General features: G+C 33.5%; 1 protein-coding gene across 1 annotated transcript in view; it reads right to left on the bottom strand.

The window, feature by feature from the left end:
• Atad2 (ATPase family AAA domain containing 2) overlaps positions 1-25,482 on the bottom strand; it is a 60,748-nt gene that overhangs the window by 17,338 nt on the left and 17,928 nt on the right. The window contains exons 4-18 of the mRNA XM_026407625.2: positions 24,993-25,158; positions 24,199-24,301; positions 23,596-23,683; positions 22,590-22,763; positions 21,887-22,004; positions 15,197-15,304; positions 11,746-11,854; positions 10,972-11,087; positions 9,904-10,078; positions 8,645-8,733; positions 3,320-3,479; positions 2,419-2,509; positions 1,369-1,683; positions 947-1,076; positions 455-641 (exon numbers count right to left, since the gene is read on the bottom strand). Coding sequence (XP_026263410.1) covers positions 455-641; positions 947-1,076; positions 1,369-1,683; positions 2,419-2,509; positions 3,320-3,479; positions 8,645-8,733; positions 9,904-10,078; positions 10,972-11,087; positions 11,746-11,854; positions 15,197-15,304; positions 21,887-22,004; positions 22,590-22,763; positions 23,596-23,683; positions 24,199-24,301; positions 24,993-25,158 — 2,129 coding nt within the window. The remainder of the gene's footprint in view (positions 1-454; positions 642-946; positions 1,077-1,368; positions 1,684-2,418; positions 2,510-3,319; positions 3,480-8,644; positions 8,734-9,903; positions 10,079-10,971; positions 11,088-11,745; positions 11,855-15,196; positions 15,305-21,886; positions 22,005-22,589; positions 22,764-23,595; positions 23,684-24,198; positions 24,302-24,992; positions 25,159-25,482) is intronic.

The raw sequence follows: 25,482 nt of genomic DNA, 5'->3' as shown, positions 1-25,482 counted from the left end.
ATTGAAGTTTCATTCTCCAAATGGGGAAAACAAGGCAAAAAGAGCTAATTACTTTTCTAAGATCACAAAGATAATAAATGGTAAAACTGATATTTAAACCTATATTCTGTAATAACTGAGCAACAGGCACAATTTTATTTCATAAACATAAAGATAGAAATCAGAGAGATGAAAAAGAAAAAAGAAACCCGGGCTGGGGATGTGGCTCAAGCGGTGGCATGCTCGCATGGCATGCGTGCGGCCCGGGTTCAATCCTCAGCACCACATACAAACAAAGAGGTTGTGTCCGCTGAGACTTAAAAAAAATATTTTAAAAAATCTCTCTCTCTTTAAAAAAAAAAAAAGAAAAGAAAAAAGAAACCCCACAAAGCAAAAAGAATGAGTAATTCTAAATTTTGTTTCTAGAAGACTGCTTTGTCTTTATAGCTTATTTGCTTGAGCAACAACAAATTACCTGTGCACATGTTTCTTCAGGGGATGTAGCACTGACTCCAAAAAGAACAGGAATATCTAATGTATATACAGTAAATTTTTCCAAAGCATGGATGACAGCTGGTGCTAAGTGAGAACCCTGCCCAAATCCTGGTTCTCCCACTATCAGTATTCTTGGTCGAAAAGACATAGGTTGGTAACAAGCATTTCTGAAAGAATGATTAATAAGCTGTGTTTCAGAAAAAAAAAAAAGTTTAAATATTTCCCCCAATATACCAATTATAAACTTTCACAAGTGTTGCCTATATGTCCAATCTCAGGTACATGCTTCACACAGTTTCTGATAACAACCAAATCATAGATTTTTAGGAATATAGTGACAGAGGTAGCAACAAAAAAACTTCTGATATTTTAACTTAAATAAAAAACAGACTAGTTAGTATCTTTTGTCAACTAAATCTAACTTATTTTTAGAGAATTCATATAAAAATATTGACTTGAAAGGAAAATATACCTATTCAAATGTAGAAAATTAAAATTTTCTTTTGCCTTATTAGATTTTTGAGAAAGTCCATTTTCATATACTGATGGAATGTCATCATCACTGTATGCCAAGTCACTTTCTAGCAGAGGACAAGAAATATCTATAAAACAAAAAACCTGGATGTTAGTAAATTTTCACTACATAATGCTACAGTTAGTAAATCAGCATAACTTCAAGGAAATCTTTTAGTTGTGTAGTTATGAACACAAAAAAATAAAAATGCACTATAAACTTAAAATATGTTAATCTGTGAAGTAAATTTTCTTCAAATAGGTAAAGTTCAAACAAATTTTTTTCAAGACTCTTACAAAGAGACATTTATGGGATGTACGAAATACATTAATTTTACTGATTATGAACACTAACTTTTAATGGTCAACCAAGTTTTATACCTGAATCTAATGCTTTATTTGTTCTCATGTCCACATGTGGAAATACTCTCTGTAGGGCTTCTAAGATCTTTTGAACAGTACTTTGAAGGAGTGGTTTCACAATGGCAGACAGTGCCTGTCCAGGTGATGTCACAGCTCTCTGGGAGGCTGGTATCATCTTTTGCATAGCTACCTCAAAATCCTTAGCTGAGATATTAATGGAAGAGAGATCCAACTGCAGCTTCTCACTAGTGGTATAAATCTGTGGGTAGCGTCGTCTTAGAGCACATAAAGCAGCTTCAGCACATACTGACTTAATATCTGCACCACAGTATCCTATTCAAAACAATCAAGAAAAAATAAACAAACAAGCAAGAAAGCAAACAAACTCAAAACTCTATTAGCACGGTCATGATTAAAAGAAAATTAAAAATCAGGCTAGGCATATACCAGCAAACTATTTAAGAGTAATAAGACTAAAATTGCTCATTCATGCAGTGACCTTATATGGCGGTAATAACCAAACAAATCAATCAACTTCTGAGTGAAATATACATGCACTAAGTAAAGCTAAGAGTTAAGAGAAAGAATCTTAAAATCAGACTAGGTTCAAATTCTACTTTTATTATTTACTAGCTGTGTGATCTTTGACGAATCATGCTCTGCAAATACTTTTCATCTGTAAAATGAAGACAATACTTCTTTATTCACAGGACTAATGTGGAAATTACATAAAATTATATATATATAAAAATATACAATGTGTGTGGAGATGAGAGAAAGAGAGAGAGAGAGAGCGCGCACATGCGAGTGCGTGCTTAACAGGATGAACAGAAAATGTAAATGGTCAGTAAAGGGCAGCTATTATTATTGTCAACTTCACTCTCAAACTTCCCCAAGGTCCATTTGTGAAGTATCATTCAGGACCTTAGAGATGAAAACATGCCACAAATGAGAGATGAGGAACAAACACAACTTTGTTTTTTAAAAATATAACTTTGCAAGACCACAACTTGTTCCATCCTTTTAATGAATGTAACATTTCTTGTAACAGCTTAAAACAATGTTTACCAACACAGTTTTCTGCTAATTCTTCTAGAAATACGTCCAGTGGTTTGGGATTCCAATCCCTTGTGTGAATCTTTAGAATCTCTTTTCGAGCCTATGAATAAGAATAGTTTAATTATCTACAAAAATAATAATGAATTGCTATTCAGGTTAAAATAATTTCAATCTAAATCCCCTTTTACTTATTAAAAACTTTAAAGCAATCACTACTTGGTATAAACAGATATATGAAACAGTGAAAGTGAGAAAAAAGATGCATTTTTAAGAGTTTAAGAAATCAGTTTCTTTGTTAAACAGATAGGCATACATAGTGCCCAAGTTATAGTCATCACAAATGTAAATGAGAGAAATTAAGTACCAAAGTATTGTTCACCGTAGTACACATTAAGAACTGTCTTTGAGAGTACCGAGAGCTCTACCCATATTTTCTTATGTGGTCTTAAAAGCTTTCAGTGGCTTTCAAATAACTGGCTAGGATTCCAATTATATGATAATGTTCCAGAAAAAGCCAAGGTTAATGAATTAAGTAAAGACAACAGCTCATTAAGCCAATGAAACAAAACCACACCCAAAGGTGATGCTAAACTGAAAATTATTTATTTGTTTGCTTATTTATTTATTGGTGCTGAGGACTGAACCCAGGGCCTTGTGAATGCAAAGCAAGCACTCTACCAACTGAGCTACATTCCCAGCCCTAAATTTAAAAAATTTTAATAAGAATTTTAGAGGGTCCACGTTATACTTAAAAGAATAAAAAATTATCCCCACTTGAGTTCTTTTAAAATATCATTTGATAATATCATGATATGCAACTCAGGAACCTTCAGATTTTTACTGTATCAGAACTTGTCAACAGTTAAAAAGCAACATATTTTGTCAAAATTTGAGTGACTTAAACTCTTACATCTTTATCAGGTAGGCTAAAAAGAAATTCTCTGTCAAAGCGACCAGGTCTTCGTAAAGCTGGGTCTATGGAATCTAGTCTGTTGGTAGCACCAATGACTACAATTTCTCCTCTGCTGTCCAAACCATCCATAAGAGCTAGCAGGGTGGAAACAATTGAACTAAATTTAAAAATAAGAGAGAAGGTATCAATACTATGAACACAGAATATATTCGTTCAATAATATTTCTTCTTTTGATAAGACTTAATGCATTAAACAGTAACAAATTTCAAATTTTCACAGGGCACCTAGTTACTTTTTTCTTTTCTTTCTTTCTTTCTTTTTTTTTTTTTTTTGTGGGGCAGGGGTGATGGGGATTGAACCCAGGGCCTTATACATGCAAGGCAAGCACTATACCAACTGAGCTATACCTGTAAAATAACATAATAAATGGCACAAAGGAACTGAAATTAATAGAAAACAGATGGTCTTTAGAGCACTACAAATGAATCCTAGAAGTCATTTCATGAAGCCTAATTTCACCAAAGAACTTGAGAGTACTAGTTATTCCATGCAGAACAAATATTATCTAAAAACATACCCTTTTACACACACACACGTGATCAAAAGACACCAAAATAAAGGAGAATATAGAAAAAAAGCATAAAAAAATGTTAACACAATAATTGCCATATCTTCACCTTCCAGCATGAACAATAACCACCAGTATTCCTTATCTCCACCTAAGAGTTTTTAAAAAAGAAAAAAATATCTGCCGGCTGCATGCCTATAATTTCAATAACTCAGGAGGCTGAGTGAGGTAGGAGGATCCCAAGTTCGAGGCCAGTCTGGATATGTCTCAAAATAAAATATAAAAAGGGTTGGCAATGTAGCTTGTAGTAGAGCCCACTGAGTTTGATCCCCAGTGTTGCAAACAAAACACACACAAAAAAAAACCCCACCAAGAGATAAAAACTTAAAACACCCCACAATATCATTACCCTAAAATTAAATGACAATAATTCTTTAATATCATCTAATATTCAATTTTCTCGAATTATCTCAGTTAAGTATCTCTTTTTTTGTGGTGCTGGGGAAATCCAAGGCCAGGTGAACGTTAGGAAAGTACCACTGATCTACCTCAGCCCCTCCTAAGTATCTTCTTCTTTTTGATTTATTTAACACAGGATCTATAAACATTCCATTATTAGACCCTCAAATCCTTAATAGTTTCCATTATACCCCTCACCTTTTTTCCCCTCTAAGACATTTAGTTGTTGAAGACACCAGGTCATGTGTCTTGCAGAATTTCCTTCCCAAATTCTAGATTGGGCTAATTGCTTCCTGAAGGGGTCATTTAACTTGTCTTTTTGATTTTCATAATTTTTGTAAACTGTATAGTTATATTTGGAAGATTAATACATTGAGGTTAAACTGTATGTGAGAACATATATTTCATAGGAAGATTCCATGTGATTTCTATCAAATCACTGTGGGAGGCACATGATACCAGCTTCCCACCTATGATCAACCAGTGAATTTGATATTAGATGAGTTGTTACTAGCTTCCTCTATCCAACATAATTTTTCCTAGCAACTTTTTTTTATCAATTATTATCCTTCTAGCAGTTAATAATTATTGTGTAGATCAAGATTTCTCAACCTTAGTACTACTGACATTTTCAGCCACAAAATTATTAGCTATGGAGAGCTGTTCTGTAAACTGTAGAATTTTTTTTAAATTTATTTTTTAGTTATAGCTGAACACAATACTTTTATTTCAGTTATGTATTTTTATGTGGTGCTGAGGCTCAAACCCAGGGTCTTGCATGTGTGAGGCAAGCGCTCTACCACTGAGCCACAACTCCAGCCCCAAACTGTAGAATTTTTAACAGCATCTTTGGTCTTTAGCTACTAGATGCTAGTAATCAACCCCAACCAACTATGACAATAAAAAAAATGTCTCCAGACATTTGTTCTTTAGAAAGGGAAGAAAAAAAAGATTCCCCCTAGTTAAAAATCACAGGTCTGAATGCACTATTTTATAATAAGCAGCAAAATGATGATTTTCTAATTTAATTATTCCTTTCCCATTTATTAGCTGTGACTTTCCTATTAAAAAAACTTGTTACTTTGCTAACTATTAAATTATCTTGAATTATGATCTACACAGGACAGGAAAAAGAAATGTTTACCTTTATCAATTTTCAGAGGAAAATTGATCATTAAAAATTAATGATTTTCTGTAGTTGATGTGTTTCAATCTGTTATAGTTATTTTTAAAATATTTTTTAAGTTGTTGATGGACTTTTATTTATATTTATATGTAGTGCTGAGAATCGAACCCAGTGCCTCACATGTGGGAGGCAAGCACTCTGCCAATGAGCCACAACCCAGCCCATAGTTACTACTTTTGATACTCAAATTGTCCCATGTTTGGCAAATTAGAGACCCTATAAAATTGATTACTACATCATTCTTATATGATCTAAATATTCTTCAATTGTTTTCTTGCTTTTAGGGATTACAAGATGTTCTAGGTTTGTCTTGGTTATTTCCTGGTTCAGTACTGTAATCTGCTACCTCTTCTGAGTCCTAGTATTTAGAGATACTTAATTGATACTGGACTGTGATTGCTTCTAGGCCTCCTTTTTATTAAAAAATGCTTATCTTGGGCTGTGGTTATAACTCAGTGCTATAGTGCTTACCCAGCTTGTGTGAGGCGCTGGGTTTGATCCTCAGCACCACATAAAAATAAATAAAACTTGGGATTGTGCAGAGGGGAATGAGGGGAAGGGAGGGGGTATGGGGAAGAGAAGGACAGTGGAATGAGATAGATATCATTATCCTATATACATGTATGATTACACTACACCACATTCAGCCAGAGGAAGAAGTTGTGCTCCATTTATGTACAATGCGTAAAAATGCATTCTATACTCATGTACAACTAACTGAAAAGGTAAATAAACAAAGGTATTGTGTATACTTACAGCTAGAAATATTTTTTTAAAGAGTTCATCTTATGCCTGGCATGGTGTGCATACCCCTAACCAACTACTCAGGAAGCAGACAAGAGGATTGCAGCTTAAGACCAGTCTGGGCAACTTAGTAAGACCCTGTCTAAAGTATTCTCTCTGTTAGGCTGATCTTACATTCTAATGACATTCACATAATTACAAAGTAGAGTTACTCTACAAAATCATTACTAAGATATAAAATATAACTTAATCATCTTTAATGTGCTAAATTCTAAAAAAAAGCTTAATTTAACAAAACATTTACTCTATATTTTAAATCTTCATGAAAAAAGTATACTAAATTTCTTTAAAATTTTTTTAATTTATTTGTTCTTTTAAAGATATATTTGACAGTATTTTTTTAATATTTTATTTTTTAGTTGTAGTTTGATACAATTTCTTTATTTTATTTATTTATTTTTTATGTGGTGCTGAGAATCGAATGCAGGGTCTCACATGTGCTAAGCGAGCGCTCTACCGCTGAGCCACAACCCCAGCCAGACAGTATTTTCACGTATTATACATACATGGAGTATAACTTATCCTAATTAGGAATCCATTCTTTCATTTTGTACATAATGTGACATTTCTTTAGTCACGTATTCATATATGATCATAGGAAAGTAATATCCAATTCAATCTACTATCTTTCCTATTCTAATCCCCCTTCCTTCCCTTCATTCTCCTTTGTCCAATCCAATAAACTTCTATTCCCTCTCCCTCTACTCCTAATTTCGTGTCAGCATCCACATATCAGAGAGAACATTCAGCTTTTGTTTTTTGGGATTGGCTTATTTCATTAGCATAAGAGTCTCTAGTTCCATCAATTTACCGGCAAATGTCAACTAAATTTCTCTTAAAATGAGAAATTTTCCCTTAAAAGCATGTTTTTGGGCTAGGGTTGTAGCTCAGTGATAGAATGCTTGCCTAGCACATGTGAGGCACTGGGCTTGATACTCAGCATCATAAATAAATGAAATAAAGGTTCATCGACAACTAAAAAAAGCATGTTTTTGCTTGCTAAAATTCCTTTAGAACTGTCCCAAAATATAGTACATAGTCAATCTACTTGATTGTAAAATGATGGTAGCATTTTAAAATGTTTCTCCTATTAACACAACGAAGATAGTATGGTTGATAATGAAATGTATCATATATAAAAAGATTTATTGATTACTAAAGGACATGAATAGATAAAACTTTATTCTACTTCCTTCCTCCAGTACTGGGGGGTTTAATCCAGGGGAACTCTGCCACTGAACTACATCCTAGTGCCCTCCCGCCCCCTTTTTAATTTTGAGACAGGGTCTCACTAAACTGCCCAAGCTTTCCTTGAACTTGCAATTCTCCAGCCCTAGCCTCCCAAGTAGCTGGGATTATTGACATGTACAACTGAGTGCGCACTTGGCAGGTAACTATTTTTAACATGCTATTAGACATTTTAATCTACTCAACAATAAATGAAATTGTCTATCATCAAGAAAGTATAAGGCCATCAGAATAGAATACATATTTTTGATGTTAGTAAAGTAAAAGAAAAAGACAAAACCTACCTATCAATCACATTACTATGTCTTGTTCATCTTCTCTATTATGTATGTAAAACACTGGCATATTTGAATATATGCCAATATGTTCTTTAGGATAACCCAAATTAAGCATGAGATCATTTGAAAAGAAGCTCTGAAAAACTAAAAATAAATTGGGACTAATTTACATTCAAGGTGGGGCCGTGGCTTTAGGAAAAGTATTCTTTTAGATAAGCACCTAATCATGGGGGGAAAGGTCCAGTTTTCTCATCTTTAAAATGATGTATTAGAATCTTGAACAAGTAATAATGTCCTGAGACATATTTTGTTTGGCCCAGGCAGTGTCTTAAAAGCAGCTGAATTAATTGGCAACATTTTAAGATGTTTAAATTTTTTAATGTAAAGTTAAAGAAAGAAAATCTATTTCTCAAGTCTCAAATACTACAGACTAATTAGGTTGGAGCTAAAAATAAGTGTTCTTGTGCTCAACACTCAACCACATTTCCCAACATAGTCAGAATCTTACCTCTAGCCAATCTCGCTTCATGCACCTTATTTTACTGGCCTATATCATGAGTTAAATCTTTTGTAGCTATGACTTATATACTGTAATTAGAACACCCTGACACTCAGAACAGGTTTACTTTCTTTGTACTATATATTAGGGTTTTATTACCAAAAAGGGAAATTATTGATCTGTAAAGTTCCTTATCATTTAACATTCTCTTTCTCATATCACATCAATTCAACTCAGAATATAGTAAGAAAAGTAGAAATGTCATCAAGAAACTTTTACCTGTGAATTTGATCTTGCCTACTTGACCGAACTGGAGCCAGACCATCGATCTCATCAAAGAAAATAATTGATGGACGCATCTGATAGGCCTAAAAGTAGGTCCAGTGGTCACATGTTACCATAAAAAGCCTCAAATACGTAGATTTAATATAAAGCATTTTAATTCATTACATTCAAATGTATTCACCAGAATTTATTTATAATTACTTATAATTTATAAGTCTAAATGCAATTTCCAAGGACTATGTTTCAAGGACTCAGCCTAAATCATAATAACATTTAAGTTTAATTTTATTGGTGTTTTCAACTGGAAACACTTAAAATACATTCACCACTGGTTATATATCTTAGATTTCAAAAAGCTGTAGTTACTGGAACACACATAAAAATATCTATTAAAGACTAATTGTTGAGGCAGAGTAGAGGACAGTGACATAGTCTTCCTCCATGTCAGGAGGAAAAACAGAATAGAAAAACATTATTTAGTAAGATGTCACGGGCTGGGGATGTGGCTCAAGCGGTAGCGCGCTTGCCTGGCATGCATGCGGCCCGGGTTCGATCCTCAGCACCACATACCAACAAAGATGTTGTGTCCGCTGAGAACTAGAAAATAAATATTAAAAAAAAAAAAAAAGATGTCACCATTTAAAAAATCTACTTCAGTAAAGATAAAGAAAAAAAAACTTTTTTTCTTTGTAATTATAGGTAGACACAATAGCTTTCTTTCTTTATATTTGTGGTACTGAGGACTGAACCACTGCCTCACACATGCCAGGCAGGTGCTCTATCACTGAGCCATACCCCAGTCTCCTTAGAGACTTTAAAAAACAAAACAAAACAAAAAAAAAACACAAGATTTTAAAAAGTTTGTAGCCATGTCTCAGAGCAGAAAATATTATCTCACAATGTGCTTTTGATACACTCTGAAGTATGAAACTGAAAAGTCACTCTAGGGCAGAACTGTCTTCACATCCTGTACTCATACATACCTCAATACTACAGTCTCTAAATATGAGATTACCACTCTCACTAGGTGTAAGACCTAGGCCTCCAAAGAACTTAGATCCAATTATTCATTTCTCCTGTAACTATAAAACTATTAATTACAGGTCAGGGTAATCTTAACACATCAAAGAAAATTAATCTAGAAGGATTATATATTGGGAATAATTCTGATTAAACAAAAAGTTTATCTAATCCTTAAACTTATTACATCTGCATAGATTATAGAACTATGTAGGCAAATTTCAATATCATACCTGATCAAATAGCAATCGTAGCTGTCTTTCAGATTCTCCTACCCATTTACTCAGACAATCAGCACCTTTCCTCATGAAAAATGCTACTCTTTTATCCCCTTGACTGCATTCATTGGCAAGTGCTCTAGCAACCAGAGTTTTTCCAGTTCCAGGTGGACCATAAAACAAACAACCTCTGTAAAATAATGTTAAACATTTAAGTACTACATTAAAAAGTAGACTATTGAAACAAAAATTAGGAACCAAGTTCATGAGTCCATAATTAGTGAATAAAACAATATAAGATAAATATAATATAGTTTCAATCCACAAAGCATAATTTAAAACCTGGGAGTTATTATTGATACTATAAAAATACATATAGACAATAAAAATAAAGCCCTTTATTTGAAACATTTCATTTCATTCATTCATGATTTTCTGCAGTTGGAAGATCTTCATCATATTCTCTTACCTTCACATGCAGTCATACAATTTAAATGTATGTTCAAATGTATATTTTAAGAAAGGCGAGATATAGAGAAAAGTTGAGTTGTTTGTTGTTTCTTTTTGAATTCACTAAATTACTTAACTAGGCATTTCCAAAATGTCCTGTAAGAAGTCATTGTTATTGTTTAATAGCTTCTAAATTTTTTTTTGTAGGAAGTATTGGGGATTGAACTGAGGGATGCACTACCACTAAGCTACATTCCCAACCTTTTTGTTTTTAGACAGTGTCTCACTTAAGTTGCTGAAGCTGGCATTGAAGTAGTAATCCTCCTGCCTCAGCCTCCTGAATCTCTGGAATTAGAGATGCACGTTACTGTGCCCAGCTTTTAATTTCTTAAACTATAAAATTTACTTTAAAATGCACCAATGTTTAACTGATTGATTTATGATACATTACTTTACTAGGAAAAAAAAAAAACCATACACTGAAGTTTCTATACTGGGTTATTCAAGAAGAAACGTTACATAAGGAAAAAAAAAAATCAGGAACCAGTGTTTAAAATTAAGTAAAGGTGTAAAAATTAAACAATAATAGTATTTAGCAGATTATGTCTAAAATCAAAAGCATAATTTAATTACCTTGGGGGTTGAATTTTGAATTTTTCAAAGACCTCTGGATAAAGTAATGGAAACACCACCATCTCTTTTAGAGCTGCAATATGTTTGGACAGGCCACCAACACTATCAAATCGTACCTGGCAATGGAAGAGAAAAGTGACAATTTTAGACTTAAGAGTCAAAATTAAAATGTTGCCCCTAATATCCCTCCTACTAAGCTATATTTACCTGCACAGTCAACTCAGTATCTTTTTTTTTTAAAGAGAGAGAGAGAGATTTTTTTTTTAATATTTATTTTTTAGTTTTCGGCGGACACAACATCTTTGTTTTTGTATGTGGTGCTGAGGATCGAACCCAGGTCGCTCACATGCCAGGCGATCGTGCTTCTGCTTGAGCCACATCCCCAGCCCCAGTAACAGTATCTTAATTGTGACTGAAAGATTTTCTTTTTAAATGTATATAAAGATTAAAATTTCTGATGAAAAAAATAAAGATTTTTTTTTCTTAACTTTAATACTAATCTACAATACTGGAGCATAGTGGTGCATGCCTTTAATCTCAGCTATTGAGGAGACTGAGGCAGAAGCATCACAAATTTGAGGTAAGCCTCAGCAACTTAGCAAGAACCTGTCTGGGGGGAAATATGAAGGGCTGTAGCTGTAACTTGGTGGTAGAATGCTTGCCTACTATGTGCTCTTGGTTCAATCCCCAGCACTGCAAACAAAACTTAAAAACTATATTAAAGAACAACATTATAGTTCAAGTCGAGTATACATTTCAAAATATAGTACTCACTGAAGAATCTAGTTGCATTGGATCAACATCAGCAAGGCTAGCTCCAATTTTCATTCGATCTTTATAAATTCCCCTTAATTCATCTTTCCGAAAATTTAGTGGGAGGCACCTATGAAAACAGATTTTAAAAAGCACAGACCTATCAATTCTCTCTTCTCCCCATATACAATGTTAGAATATTATCATTTTTCTTAATATTTTCAGCGACCCACACCTGTAATCACAGCAATTCAGGAGACTGAGGCAGGAGGATTGAAAGTTTGGGGCCAGCCATGGCAACTTAGTGAGATCCTGTCTCAAAAAGTAAAAAATAAAAAGGATTGGGATGTGGCTTAGTGGTAGAATACCCCTGGGTTCAATGCCCAGTACTAAAAAAAAAAAAAAAATTCAACTGAAAAAAATCTAACAATTTAAGTATTTCAAATTCCTCATTTTCTTTAAACACATAGAACTTAAGTTAGAAACATTTGTATCCAAAGTTTTATTATTAAAGACATATGACCTAATGAAAAACATTAAGTAATCAAGAGGTCATAGAACCTCAAAGTAATACATGGTGGAGAATTTAGAAAGTAACAATATACATTATAGTGGCTGGGTCTAACATACAGAGTATTTACTGTTTACCAGATACTGTTTTAGGTGCTTTACATGAAATCCTTGAAACATTCTACTGAGGTAGACTATTATTATTTTCCTCATTTTAGAAGAAAACTGAGGCATAGAAAGGGTAATTAATTTGCCCAAAGTCGTCCAACTAGTAAATGGTAAAGCCAAGAATCAAATGCAAGCAGTCTATTAATCTATAGATCTATAATAACTCTGGTGTACTATAATACCTCTCAGCAAAATATTCATAGTCAACCAGCACGTGGATTCATATCAATCTTCTCAAGCAAGATAATATCACTAGTTTAATATAAGAACCCTGCTCATTTTATAGATTGAAAAATGAAGATTGCTTATGTAAAAGGAAGATACTTACATGAGAATTAACCTACGTCAAGCATACCAGACTCACTCCAAGTGACAGTTCTTGTTAAGCTCAACTCCATAAGGAACTTATTTTTTTTATCATTTTTAAATGACACATAATAATTACATGTGGTATAGTGTGAAGTTTTGGTACATATATAATTTTCAAACCAAGGTATTCAGAAAATTCATCACCTCATGCATTTATCATTTCTTTGTGGTAAGAACATTCAAAATCCTCTTTTCTAGCTATTCCAAAATAATCAATATAATACTGTTAACTACCTTCAACAGAACTATACAAGAGAACAGTGCCATAAGTAATTTACACTGTGAAATCTAAGATAAACAAATTTTCAATCGTAGCTTTTTAAAGAATATTTCTTTTTGTTTTTAATTGGTACATATTAATTATACAGAATAGTGAATTTCATTTTAGCATATTTGTACATGATTAATTTAATTCCCTAAGAAATCCCTTTGTCCTTCCCCATTCCTTTCCTCTCTACTAATGGTCTCCTTTCTATATTCATGAGGTCTTACACCTGTCTCCCTACTCCCAACTTTAAAAAAGGGTGTATTTTTTTGGGGGGGAGGATGTGCTGGAGATTGAACTCATTGGCTTAACAACTGAGTCACATCCCCAGTCTTTTTTCATATTTTATTTGAAGATAAGAGCTCGCTAAGTTCCTGAGGCAGGCTTTGAACTCATGATCTTCCTGTCTCAGTCTCCTGAGTTGCCAGGATTACAGGCGTACGCCACTGTGCCCAGCTAAAAGGTTTCTTTTTAAAAAACATATTACTAGCATAATACAAAACATAGGGGATTCAATTAGCATTTCCATGAATGAAAGCAAAGAAAAATTCAAGTAGTCAAATATAGTTTTCGAATGATCCAACTCATTGCTGTCCAACAGACACGAAATGCAAGCCACAAACTACACTTTTAAATTTTCTGTTAATCTTACTAAACAAAGAAAAAAAGTGCTGGGGCTGGGGTTGTTGCTCAGAGGTAGAGCGCTTGCCTAGCACCCGCGAGGCGCCAAGTTCAATCCTCAGCCACATAAAAACAAATAAAACAAAAGTACTGTGCCCAACTATTAAACAAAACAAAACTAAAAAATATTTTAAAAAAGGAAACAATGCAAATTATTTTAATAATATATCTTATTTATCCTTCTATATCCAAAATATCATTTCTACAATCATTTTAAAAACTGAGATGTTACACTTTTTGTATTAAGTCTTTGAAATCTAAGCATATATTTTATAAAAACATGAACTTTGTCCCATTTAGACAAACCACATTTCAAGTGCTCCGCCACATGTGACAAGTGCCTACTGTATTAGACATGGCAGATCTAACTAAGAGAGTAAGCTATAAAGAATAAAGAATATAGGGCTAGGGATGTGGCTCAAGCGGTCGTGCGCTCGCCTGGCATACATGCGGCCCGGGTTCCATCCTCAGCAACACATACAAACAAAGATGTTGTGTCCGCCGAAAACTAAAAATATTAAAAAATTCTCTTAAAAAAAAAAAAAAAGAATAAAGAATACAAAAATGATATATAAAGATAACTATCTCATGGAGTTTTGAGGTTAGCAAAAATGGTTACTTGTGGCTCAGTGGTAGAGTACTTGCATATGAGACACTGGGTTTGATCCCCAGCACCACATAATAAATAAAATAATTATGTTAAAATAATCCACAGTTAAAAAAAGAAAAAAAAAAAAAAAAAAGAATACAAAGAATGCTGGATGCAATGGCACATGCCAGTAATCCCAGTGTCCCAGGAGGCTGAGGCAGGAGGATCACAAGTTCAAAGTCAGTCATCCTCAGCAATTTAGAGAGACTTTGTCTCTAAATTAAAAAAATAAAATAAAATAAAATAAAATAAAATAAATGGTTGTTTTGTATGCCCCTCCTATTATTATACTCAGATTATTTTGTTTAGCATTATTTTCTACTCTAATGGTATTTTACTACTGGAGTCCAAGCAGTACATTCTCATTTATCCAACCAGATCTGTAAAATGAGAATAATCCTTGACCTTTCTACTTCATATAATTAGTGTGAAAGTCAAATAAGCTGGTGGAGTTATACTACAGAGTTATGTAATAAATAAATCTTCCAATTTTCCTTAAGAGTTTCAAATAAGAATGTACTATAAGCAAAAAAAAAAAAAGAATATAAGAATATTCCCTCAAGTGACTGTTCACTAAGTACCACTATGGGCTACCTAACAGTTCAGCAAAAAAAAAAAAAAAAAAAAAAAAAAAAACCATAACTCCATGTTCTAACTTATTATTTGATTCAATTATAGATGGTTCTAAGACAGTATTCTGGTTTATATACATTAAGATGTGATGCAAGTTTTTAATCAACTAAGATATACCCACTCCCAAATTCTTCTATGTTCTCACTACTTGAAAAAAACATCAGGCAGTTCAAAAAGTCATCAATATGGCAACTCACCTATTGATGGCTCTATTACGGCTCCTTTTTCTTCTCCTCTCAAAGTGTTGTTCATCTTCAGAAGAGGAAGATGAAGTAGAGTCACTACTATGGATTGCATGTCTTCTCCTTAAGTAAAGAGGAAATGTGATATCATAATAAGGAGGGCAGGGGAAAAGGCATAGGATTTTAGCATCAGAAATACCTTATGGAGCTGAGGATATAGCTCAGTGGTACAGTACCTGCCTAGAAATACCCAATGAACCAAAAAGGTTTATCATAAAATATTTGCTGAACCACTGAAGTAATAAGCGTTGTTGATTAATATTTGAAGGTAATAAAAAACTTGGATAACTGAAGAAGGGGAAAAAAAGAAAAAGAGGCTATGGTTGAACTGACCATCAAATGTTCATTAAGAGATGGTTTGGGCAAAGTGACGTCTTAGTCTTTTTTTTTAATTTATTTTTTAGCTATAGGTGGACACAATATCTTTATTTTATTTTACATAGTGCTGAGGATCGAACCCAGGGCCTCATACATGCTAGGCAAATGCTATACCTCTGAGCCACAACCCCAGCCCGACGTCTTAGTGTTGATATAGTCAGTTATTTTAAAAAGAAAGACGAGACAGAGTATGATTGTAACTTGAAAAGGCATTTTCAATAGTATATTATATATAATTTCCCATTAGGGAGAAAATCACCTATTTCGAGAGATCAAGTAACACTGAAAAGTTTTTTCTTTATGTAGATTAAAAAACTGGGAGGGCTAGAGGTACGGCTCAGTGATAGAGCACTTGTCTACCATGCATGAGGTTCTCCGTTTAATCCCCAACACTGCCCAAAACAAAAACTAAAAAGCTATAATGAGTAACATGGCCTTTTATCTATAGTATACGTCAACGTAAATTCACAACTCAATCACTTAACAACTGTGTATACAGATAAGCTACCAAGTCCATATGAGTTTTCAAGAAAAATAAGATAAAAATACTATCAAATTCTTAGACTGGTTGGTAAGAACAAATAAGATGCCAAATGCTACAAATATACAAAATATGTTTTAATCACTTTTACCTTTGGACAGTTGCAAAAGACTCACATAAAAAACAAAAACAAAACCAAAAACACCCACAAAGAATGTAGTCAAGCATAGTGGTGCACATCTGAAACCCCAGCAACTGGGGAGGCTGAGACAAGAGAATTGCAAGTTTGAGGCCAGGCTGGGCAACTTACCTAAGCAACTTAGGGAGACCCTGTCTCAAAATTTAAAAAACAAAACAAAACAAAACAAAAAACCCTCTGGCTACATATTCTTTAATTATTCCATTGACTTAGGTCTAGAATTTTTTCCTGAATCAAGAAAACAATCATGGAAAGTAGGTATCTTCATCTATTACCTTCATAATGCATGTCCAAAATCTTCCATCCCCCCCCCCCAAAAAATCTGTAAACTAGTTCTAGTTTTACTTAGCTCTAGAATATATGACCTGAACTAATACCAGGCAATTTATACTCTCAATTTGTCCCAGTTGCCACCATTATTTAAAATTTCATTACTACAGAATTATATAGTAATGCAGTAATTATATGCAGTGCTGGCTCAGACAACTCTAGAGATGTTAATGTTACATACTACATATGTTGTATGCTGTAAATACACCCCCAAAATCTGAATCTGAAACACAAATGGTTCCAACGTTTTTTCATAAGGATCTTTGAAAACCCAGAAATAAATGAGAAAATAATTCTCTAATCATCCACATCAAGACTATTAAGAGCATATATTTACTAACTCCTTTCTGTTCCTGCTTGACAAGTTATCTCATTCAATCTTAATTAAATTTTTGGACAAGCACATCATTTTACAGTTGAGGTCAACATGGCTCATAGAATAAATTACAGTGCCAGAATTCAAAACTATGTCTATTTCAAAAATCCACATTGTAAACATTAATACACTGGTGAATTATCGTTTTTTCACAAACCAGTAGTTAGAGGCAAACAACAAAAAATCTTATGGCTCAACATAAGGTTTTCAATGTTTGATTTGCAAAGTAGAAATTAATTTTAAACATCAGGCTAAGTGCAAGGAAGTGCACCTGTAATCCAGCAATTCTGGAGTCTGAGGGAAGAGGATCAAGTTTTTGAAGCCAGACTCAGCAACTTAGTAAGTCCTAAGCAACTATCCAGACCTTGTTTATAATTCCCAATAGAAAAACAAAATGAAACAAAACAAAACAAAATCCACAAAAACAAAAGAAACATAAAAGTTAAATAGCAAACCAATATAGCACTTAATATATGCCACACTATTTTAAAGGCTTTGTGTGTATTAATTCTAATTCTTACAATACTATGGGATAGGTGCTATTGTCCCCATTCTTCAGATCAAAAAACAGAATCATAGAGAGGTTAAATAACTTGACAAAGGTCACTAACAAGTGGTAGAGCTGAGCTCCAAACCCAGACAGTCCTAGTTACGAGTGCAGGTTCTTAGTGATCATTCTATATTGTAGAAAGACCATTATTTCAATTTTAAAAATATGTGAAACACAAATACCCATATCCACTAATTTTTTTCCACCACCCTACAAAAATCATGGAAAAACCTGGCATAGACAAGTACTAGACCAGCACTTTGAATCTAGCCAGAGCTTTGACTTCTTGCCAGTTCTAGTTCTTTAACAGATAAGTATGATTTTGAAATACTCACGAAGCAACTGGCTATTATGCTACCTTATGATTCTAAGGGGTGAGCTTTTTTTTCCAGAATCTAGAGTGAAAAAAATAAAACTTAAATTACTAGATGTTAACACTCATAAGGAAGAGAATCCAGCTTCAAGGCAGCATTCTTAAAGCTCCACTATGGCAAGTGTACCTAGAGACCCTTGGAAGATTCTGCATTATGGCTACAAGGTTTGTTTTCTTCTTTTAATTTGTTCTAATTAGTTACACATGACAGTAGAATGCATTTTGACACATTGAATATTTGAAGGTAATAAAAGACTTGGATAGCTTAAAAAGGGAAGAAAAGAGGCTATGGTAGAGCTGACCATCAAATGTTCATTAAGAGATGCAGCATACTACAGTGACACAGCCATATCCATGTTGATAGCAGCACAATTCACAAGAGCTAAATTGTGGAACCAACCTAGATGCCCTTCAACAGATGAACAGATAAAGAAACTTTGGTATATATACACAATGGGGTATTACTCAGTATTAAAAGAATAAAATCATGGCATTTGTAGGTAAATGGATGGACTTGGAGAATATCGTGCTAAGTGAAGTAAGCCAATCCCAAAAAAGCAAAGGCTAAATGTATTCTCTGATATGTGGATGCTGATCCATAATGGGGGTGGAGGGAGAACATGGGAGGAATGGAAGAAATCTTGATAGGGCAAAGGGAGAGAGGGAAAGGGAGGGGGCCTGAGGGCAGGAAGGATGGTGAAATGAGATAAACATCATTACCCTAAGTATATGTATGAGGACACGAATGGTGTGACTCCACTTTGCATACCACCAGAGAAATGAAAAATTGTGCTCTATATGTGTACTATGAATTGAAATGCATTCTGCTGTCATGTATAACAAATTAGAATAAATAAGTAAGTTTAAAAAAGATGGTTTGAAGTATAATTTCTTCTGGTGCTGCAAGGTTTCTTAACTCGTAGATACTAACAGCAATGTTCAAATGCTGCTTTGGAGATGTGCTTTACTTTTATGCCTCAGTAGCTGAAGTAGTACATGAGCTATAAACAAGCTAGTATCTTCAAGTAAAAAGGATGAGCAAAATGACTACACATCATCAAGGCTGTTAGAAGATATGAGATCCTTACATCAGCTTAACAAGAAAGTTAAAGAAAAGGTTTAAAGGGCTACATTCAATATAGAAAATTTGGAACCCTCCTAAACTGCTTGTGGGAATGAATATAAAATGGAGTAGCCACTTTGGAGAACAATGTAGCAGTTCCTCAAACATTAAATATAGTTAGCATTTGACTCAGCAATTCCACTCCAATGGAATTATATACCAAAAAAAGCGAAAACATGTTCACACAAAAACTTGCACATAAATGTTTATAATAGCATTATTCATGATAGCCAAAGTGAAACACACATTTATCAACCGATAAAGGATAAACAAAACATGCTATGTCCATATAATGAAATCTTACTTGACATTAAAATAAAGAATGAAATATTGATACATGGAGAAACATGGATGAACCTTGAAAAGGTTAAACCATGTGAAAGAAGCTAGTGACAAGATATTCCACTTATGAGAAATACACAAAACTAGCAAAACTATAGAGATAGAAATTAGATTTGTGGTTGCTTAGGGCTGGGGGAATGGAGAGACTGGAGGGTGATCATTAAAGTGATCTTTTTGAAGTGATGAAAATGTTTTAAAAACAGACTCGTGACAGATGCACAACTCTGAACATATTAAAAGTCACAGAGTTGTACAATTTAAATGAGCAAACTGTATAATATATGTTTCAATAAAGCTATTAATACAAAAATAAGTTTAAAGAGGTTATTGAAACCACCAGGAAAGTCAGCAAGTCAACTAATGTGACTCAAGACAGCTTAACTCTATTAAGTTCATGCTTAACTTACATGTGTAAGAATCCTCCATTAGTCTATGAGAGCCATAGGCAGGAATTCTGCCTAAGTCATTTTTACTATTTTGCTTGGCACCAGATAGCACTCAAACATTCGTTAAATAATTGGAGAGGAAGAATATATCTATAGCAAGGAACTACTCAACAATATAAAACATTTTTCACAGGCAAAGACTAGACCCCAGGAACCAAATAAGGAAGCACATGAGACCAAATGTTTTTAAAAAACAAAACAAAACAGGGCTGGGAATGTGGCTCAGGCGGTAGCGCGCTCGTCTGGCATGCGTGCGGCCCGCGTTCGATCCTCAGCACCACATACCAACAAAGATGTTGTGTCCGCCGAGAACTAAAAAGTAAATATTAAAAATTCTCTCTCTCTCTCTCCTCTCTCACTCTCTCTCTAAAAAAATAAAAAAATAAAAAATAAAAAAGTTTAAAAAAACAAAACAAAAACTTTCTTGTGGCTGGGTTGTGGCTCAGTGGTAGAGCACTTGCCTAACACATGCGAGGCCGTGGGTTTGATCTTCAGCACCACGTAAAAAATAAAGGTATTGTGTCCAACTACAACTAATATATATATATATATATATATATATATATATATATATATATATAAAACTTTCTCTAAAATACACTATAGGTGTTAACTGTAGAGATAATTTATCAATAAATGTTACTTCCAGAATCATAAATCCATTCAAAACATGAGAAGAAATTGAATCTCAAGGTAACTGCTAGTCTTGTTCTTCTGCTGGATCAAGTACAGGCCTGCCCCTTGAGTTGGATAGTTGCTATCCTAACCCCGAAGCTTTGTGGTGATAGGGATTCCAGTAAATATTATACCTTCTCTTTTCCTAATGACCAATATATTTCACTATCAAAACGAGTCTTCAACAATATTCTTGGGGGCCCATCAAGATAAGGAAATGAAGCCTCCCTTCAAGTACAATTATCATAAGAAACTGACAGGTTGAGTTTGCCTTCCTGATCCTCTATCCTTCTGAGCTCTAATCAGGCAAAGGGGAGGATGGAAAAAGAAACCTAAAAATGTAAAATGTATGCTTGTGATTCTGGTAATGAATTGAAATGTCTCAGACACAAGTATATTTCTTATTTTTCCTAAAAGATGTCTCTTCAGTACTTACTAAGGTGCTTGCTATCTTCCATGACCAAAACAGTCAATTTGTTTTGATGAGACTTCTCAGAACTGTTCAAATAGTTTAAATCTACAAAGATTTCAGTCTTACTTTGGAATAAACTAACGCTCCATTTAATGAAGGAAAAGTACCAACTTTACATTTTTTTTTATTTGTAGATAGACACAATACCTTCATTTTTACATGGTGCTAAGGATCAAAACCCAGTGCCTTATATGTGAGAGGCAAGCTCTACTACTGAGCTACAATCCCAGCCCCTCTACATCAACTTTCACCCGCCACCATTTTAGTTTTTTCTCTCATTGATGAACCACCATAATGCTACTATAACCTCAATTGTTCCAATCCATCAGGGAACGCTCATTTCTTAGAAGAATGAAACCTCTCATAGCCTCTTTGGACTTAAATTTGATAGATTAGCAACAATTATTAAAATGTGGAAGAAAAAAAAACACGCAAATAATTTTAATAATTAAAGAAAATAAATGTTTCTTAAAATACAAGGGAAACAAATACACCCAGAAAAAAACCATAATAAGTCTAGAAGATATATAACTTAGAACATTTTCATGGTGGGAAAATATATCTGTAATACTATGTGAAGATTAAACCTATCCTCTAAATGTGAAGATTAAATAAAACAATCTATATAAAATGCTTAACATAGCTGGGAATATAATGGTAAGTTCTTATTCAAGTACAGAACAGTGGTATAGAATACCTTATCAAGATGACCATTAACACTTCCCACTAGTGGAAGCAAAAATAAAAACTAGTCAGTGGTACTAGGGAGTAGAGTGCTAAAAAGTACTATTCCAAATATGCAGTTCTAGAATTCTGTTCTAATACACTCAATCCAAAGGCTCTAGAATCCTACCCTAACAATCACATTATCATTAATTGTTGATTATTTCAGAACCACACCTGTTCATTCGTTTACAGTAAGGACTTCTTGGTCCTGCAGAAGATAATCTGTATCTTGGTCTTGCAGGAGAAGCTGGGCCACTATAAAATATGTTGGGCTTTCTCTGGTGACGAGGTTCTGGGGGAAAATAAAATTAAAATTAAAAGAGAGTGTGTGTATATATATATTATATATATATAATTATAATTTACATATAAATGAAGATAACTTTACTCTTCATTAAAATACTTACAAAGGTGCTGTTTTCTATGAAAGTACTAACAAATATCTACTATAGAATATATACCTTATATCATTTATGTCTGCAGGGTTGCTGCTGAAAATATGCATAACACAGACACCAACCAACTAAAACAAATAATGGCCATAAACAGCCATTGTTATGCAGATACATAACAGGTAATCATCAGCACTGCACATGAACACTTACAAAATACTAAGGTTAAATAAACTGACAAATTAAGAAGAAAGGTATGAATCTGAAAGATATGAAAATTCAAAATAGCTCAATTATTTGCTTCGTGCAAGGCTAAAATTAACTTTCTTTGGAAAAAAAATGATTTCTTAAAAAATTAGGATAGTTTAATATAACAGTCATGAATATTTAGCAAAATGAAAATATGGGAAAAACAAAGAAGGAACAGTAAAGAAAAAGCTGATACAAATCATCTCCTGCAAAAAGTATGTATGAATGACACTAACTTTCCAATGGAGCCTGGTAGTAAACAGTTGCTTTTCTCTGTCTAAGATAATATCGTTTCTGATTATCTTCTTCTCCATCCTCTTCATCTTCATCATCCTCTTCATCTTCATCATCATCATCTTCATCTTCACCATCATCTTCATCTTCTTGGTCTTCACCCTCTTCAGATGATTCTATAATTAAGAAACACTTCTAGAAGGATACTCACCAATGTGTTAACAAGTTTTAACATAGCAAGTTAGGAGACACCCTTCTAAAAATTATCTACACTGAGACTGGTCATAGAAAGAACCTGTGATTCTTTTGCAACATTAAAGATTTTTTTTTAAGGAAGTAAAAAATTCTAGAATTAAAATCATCAGGGGAAGGGAAAAAAGTAAAGAAAAAAGTGTGAAGACTTCTATTAATAAGCACCAAATTGAAGTTTACAATGTTATTGCAAATTTTATTAACATAGGCAATTATACTTAAGCTTCCAAGATAATGTAGCAATTGACAAGTCTTAACATCTCCTCACTTACTTTTGCCTTTAAAACTTAAATTTGATATTCTGTCTAGCCCTCCTGGCTGTCACTGAATTACATGTAGCACAAATCAAATAATTTACTTATGATAATGATAAAACATCCTCAGCAAAATTTAAAATGCATTTCAGAAAACTGGAGTGCACTCATTAAAAAATACAGATTATGCTAGTAAGTTCTAAATGGAATAGCAAAACTTAACTTTTATCATCTTTTAATTAAAATAGATATGTGTTGTCTATAAATATATTATGAAAGCAAAATAACATTGTCTTAGAATTATTGCTTTCAGTTACTTTCTGAAACAAAACATACTCTCCTTTTAAGCTCTCCCTTGTCCCTACTTCTTTTAAGTTACAACCAATCCTATGACCCTCAGGAACTACCATAAATGTCAGTTTCTGAATAAAAGGGCTATTTCCTACTAAATAAAAAGTACTTAAATTCAAACCCAGAAAATGGAATAAGAGAAAAAACTAACCCACACTGCCTTCTTGATTATCAGTTGTTTCTTCATCGGTTCTTTGAATACCTTTTTGTTTTCCTCTCGTGTACATATTAAGATTGCCCTACAAATGTTTAAATGAAAGCCATTAATGTAAAACATTTATAAAAAATTCATTAAGACTCCCCCAATCTTTCTTTTTTGGTAGTAGGGATTAAACGCAGGGGTGTTATACCATTGAGCTACATTCACAGCCCTTTTTTGTTCTTTTTTTTTTTTTTTTTAAATTTTGAGACAGTGTCTCACTAAGTTCCTTAGGGCCTAAGTAGCTGAGGCTGGACTTTAACTTGTGATTCTCTTGCCTCAGCCTCCTGAGTCACTAGAATTATAGGTGTGCACCACTATACCGGCACCCAATTTTTCTTTCTTACTTTTAAATATTTTCTTCGTTTAGATGGACCTTTATTTTATTTATTTATAAGATATTTAGAGCTATAAACTCTTAGACCTCTAGTCATAAGTGACTGATCAAACAAATGCTATATAAAATGATGACTAATTTTAACCATAAATGGATTATATACTACAGAAAAAAAATTAAATAGGCGATTAAGTCACACCCTTAATGAAAATGTTTACTTTTTCCGTCTCATTAAAAACTCCCAAGTCTTCAAGTTCTCTCATTCGCTGTCTACGCATCTTCTTCATGTCATCCATTTTTTGAAGTACAGCTTCAGCAGTGCTTTAAAAATTTTAATAAACATATTTCAATAAAAAAACAAATCACTTGCATAAAAACATTTTTAAATTTCTAAAAATTTAAACACATATAGAGTTATTACAAAGGCCTCTAATATCCAATCTCCTTTATGCTTTATAAAAACCAAAGGTATTAAATGTTTAGGATGACCAAAAATTCACAATCTTTCTTTAATAAAAAGTTTCTTTTTTATAGTTTAACAAGGTGTTACCATTTTATTTGAAAATGCATATCACCTTCAAACATTTTGGAGAATGTATATTTTAGAAGCAAAAATTCTGTGTGGGTCTATCCCATAATGGAGGGAAATGGGAAAAACAGCACTTCTATACCCCTTAAAATATTAAGTACATTAAATCTATTTCTGAAGGAGTTCGAGTTTTGATCATGTTAGGTAAAGTAATTTGGATTTACCCCCCAACTGAAAAATTAGAAAAACTGGATAAAACATAAAAGATATGTATTCAGTGTATCTAAATATTAATAAGGTGGAGAGATGAGTATGGCTTCTCAGACCACTCTTTCCCTGAGTAGCATGTGCTGATTCTGAGAAAGGCTGATAAGAAGCACAACAGAGCTTTTGATGGACACTTAAGGGTTGAGAAGCAAAAACAAATTTTAATAAAAAGTTTTGGCCTGATAAATCATCTCGACCTGAGGAATTTCCACTTACTTTGTTATAAGTTTGTCAAATAGCACAGACTGGTTCACAGTGCTATAACGACTTCTAATCCTACAACTTCGACGAACTTCAACATCACCATTCTCTTCGTGCAAATGTTCTGTAGTTTGAACAATGTTTCTAGTCCTCAATGAACGAGTAACTGGAATCACTTTGTCTTCACATATGCATAAAAATAAATAGAAAGATTCTAACTTAAAAAAATAATTTAAAATAAATCAACAGAATAACAAAACTTTCATCTGGCAAATTATAGTATCTTTTCTTTTTTGTGGTGCTGGGGATTGAATCCCAGGCCTTGTGTGAGGCAAGCACTCTACCAACTGAGCTACATCCCCAGCCCCAAATTATAGTATCTTAAACTTACCATTCTTAAAAATATCAGAAAACAAAAGTAAAGTTACAACATATACCAACTATGTAATGCAGTCCTTCCATTCCCAAGAGAAGAAAGAGATGTGACAATCTGTAATAGCCCACA

The sequence above is a fragment of the Urocitellus parryii genome, chromosome 7 (assembly GCF_045843805.1).
Source record: "Urocitellus parryii isolate mUroPar1 chromosome 7, mUroPar1.hap1, whole genome shotgun sequence".
In the NCBI taxonomy this organism is placed as follows: domain Eukaryota; kingdom Metazoa; phylum Chordata; class Mammalia; order Rodentia; family Sciuridae; genus Urocitellus; species Urocitellus parryii.
This window is presented reverse-complemented; position numbering and strand designations above follow the sequence as displayed.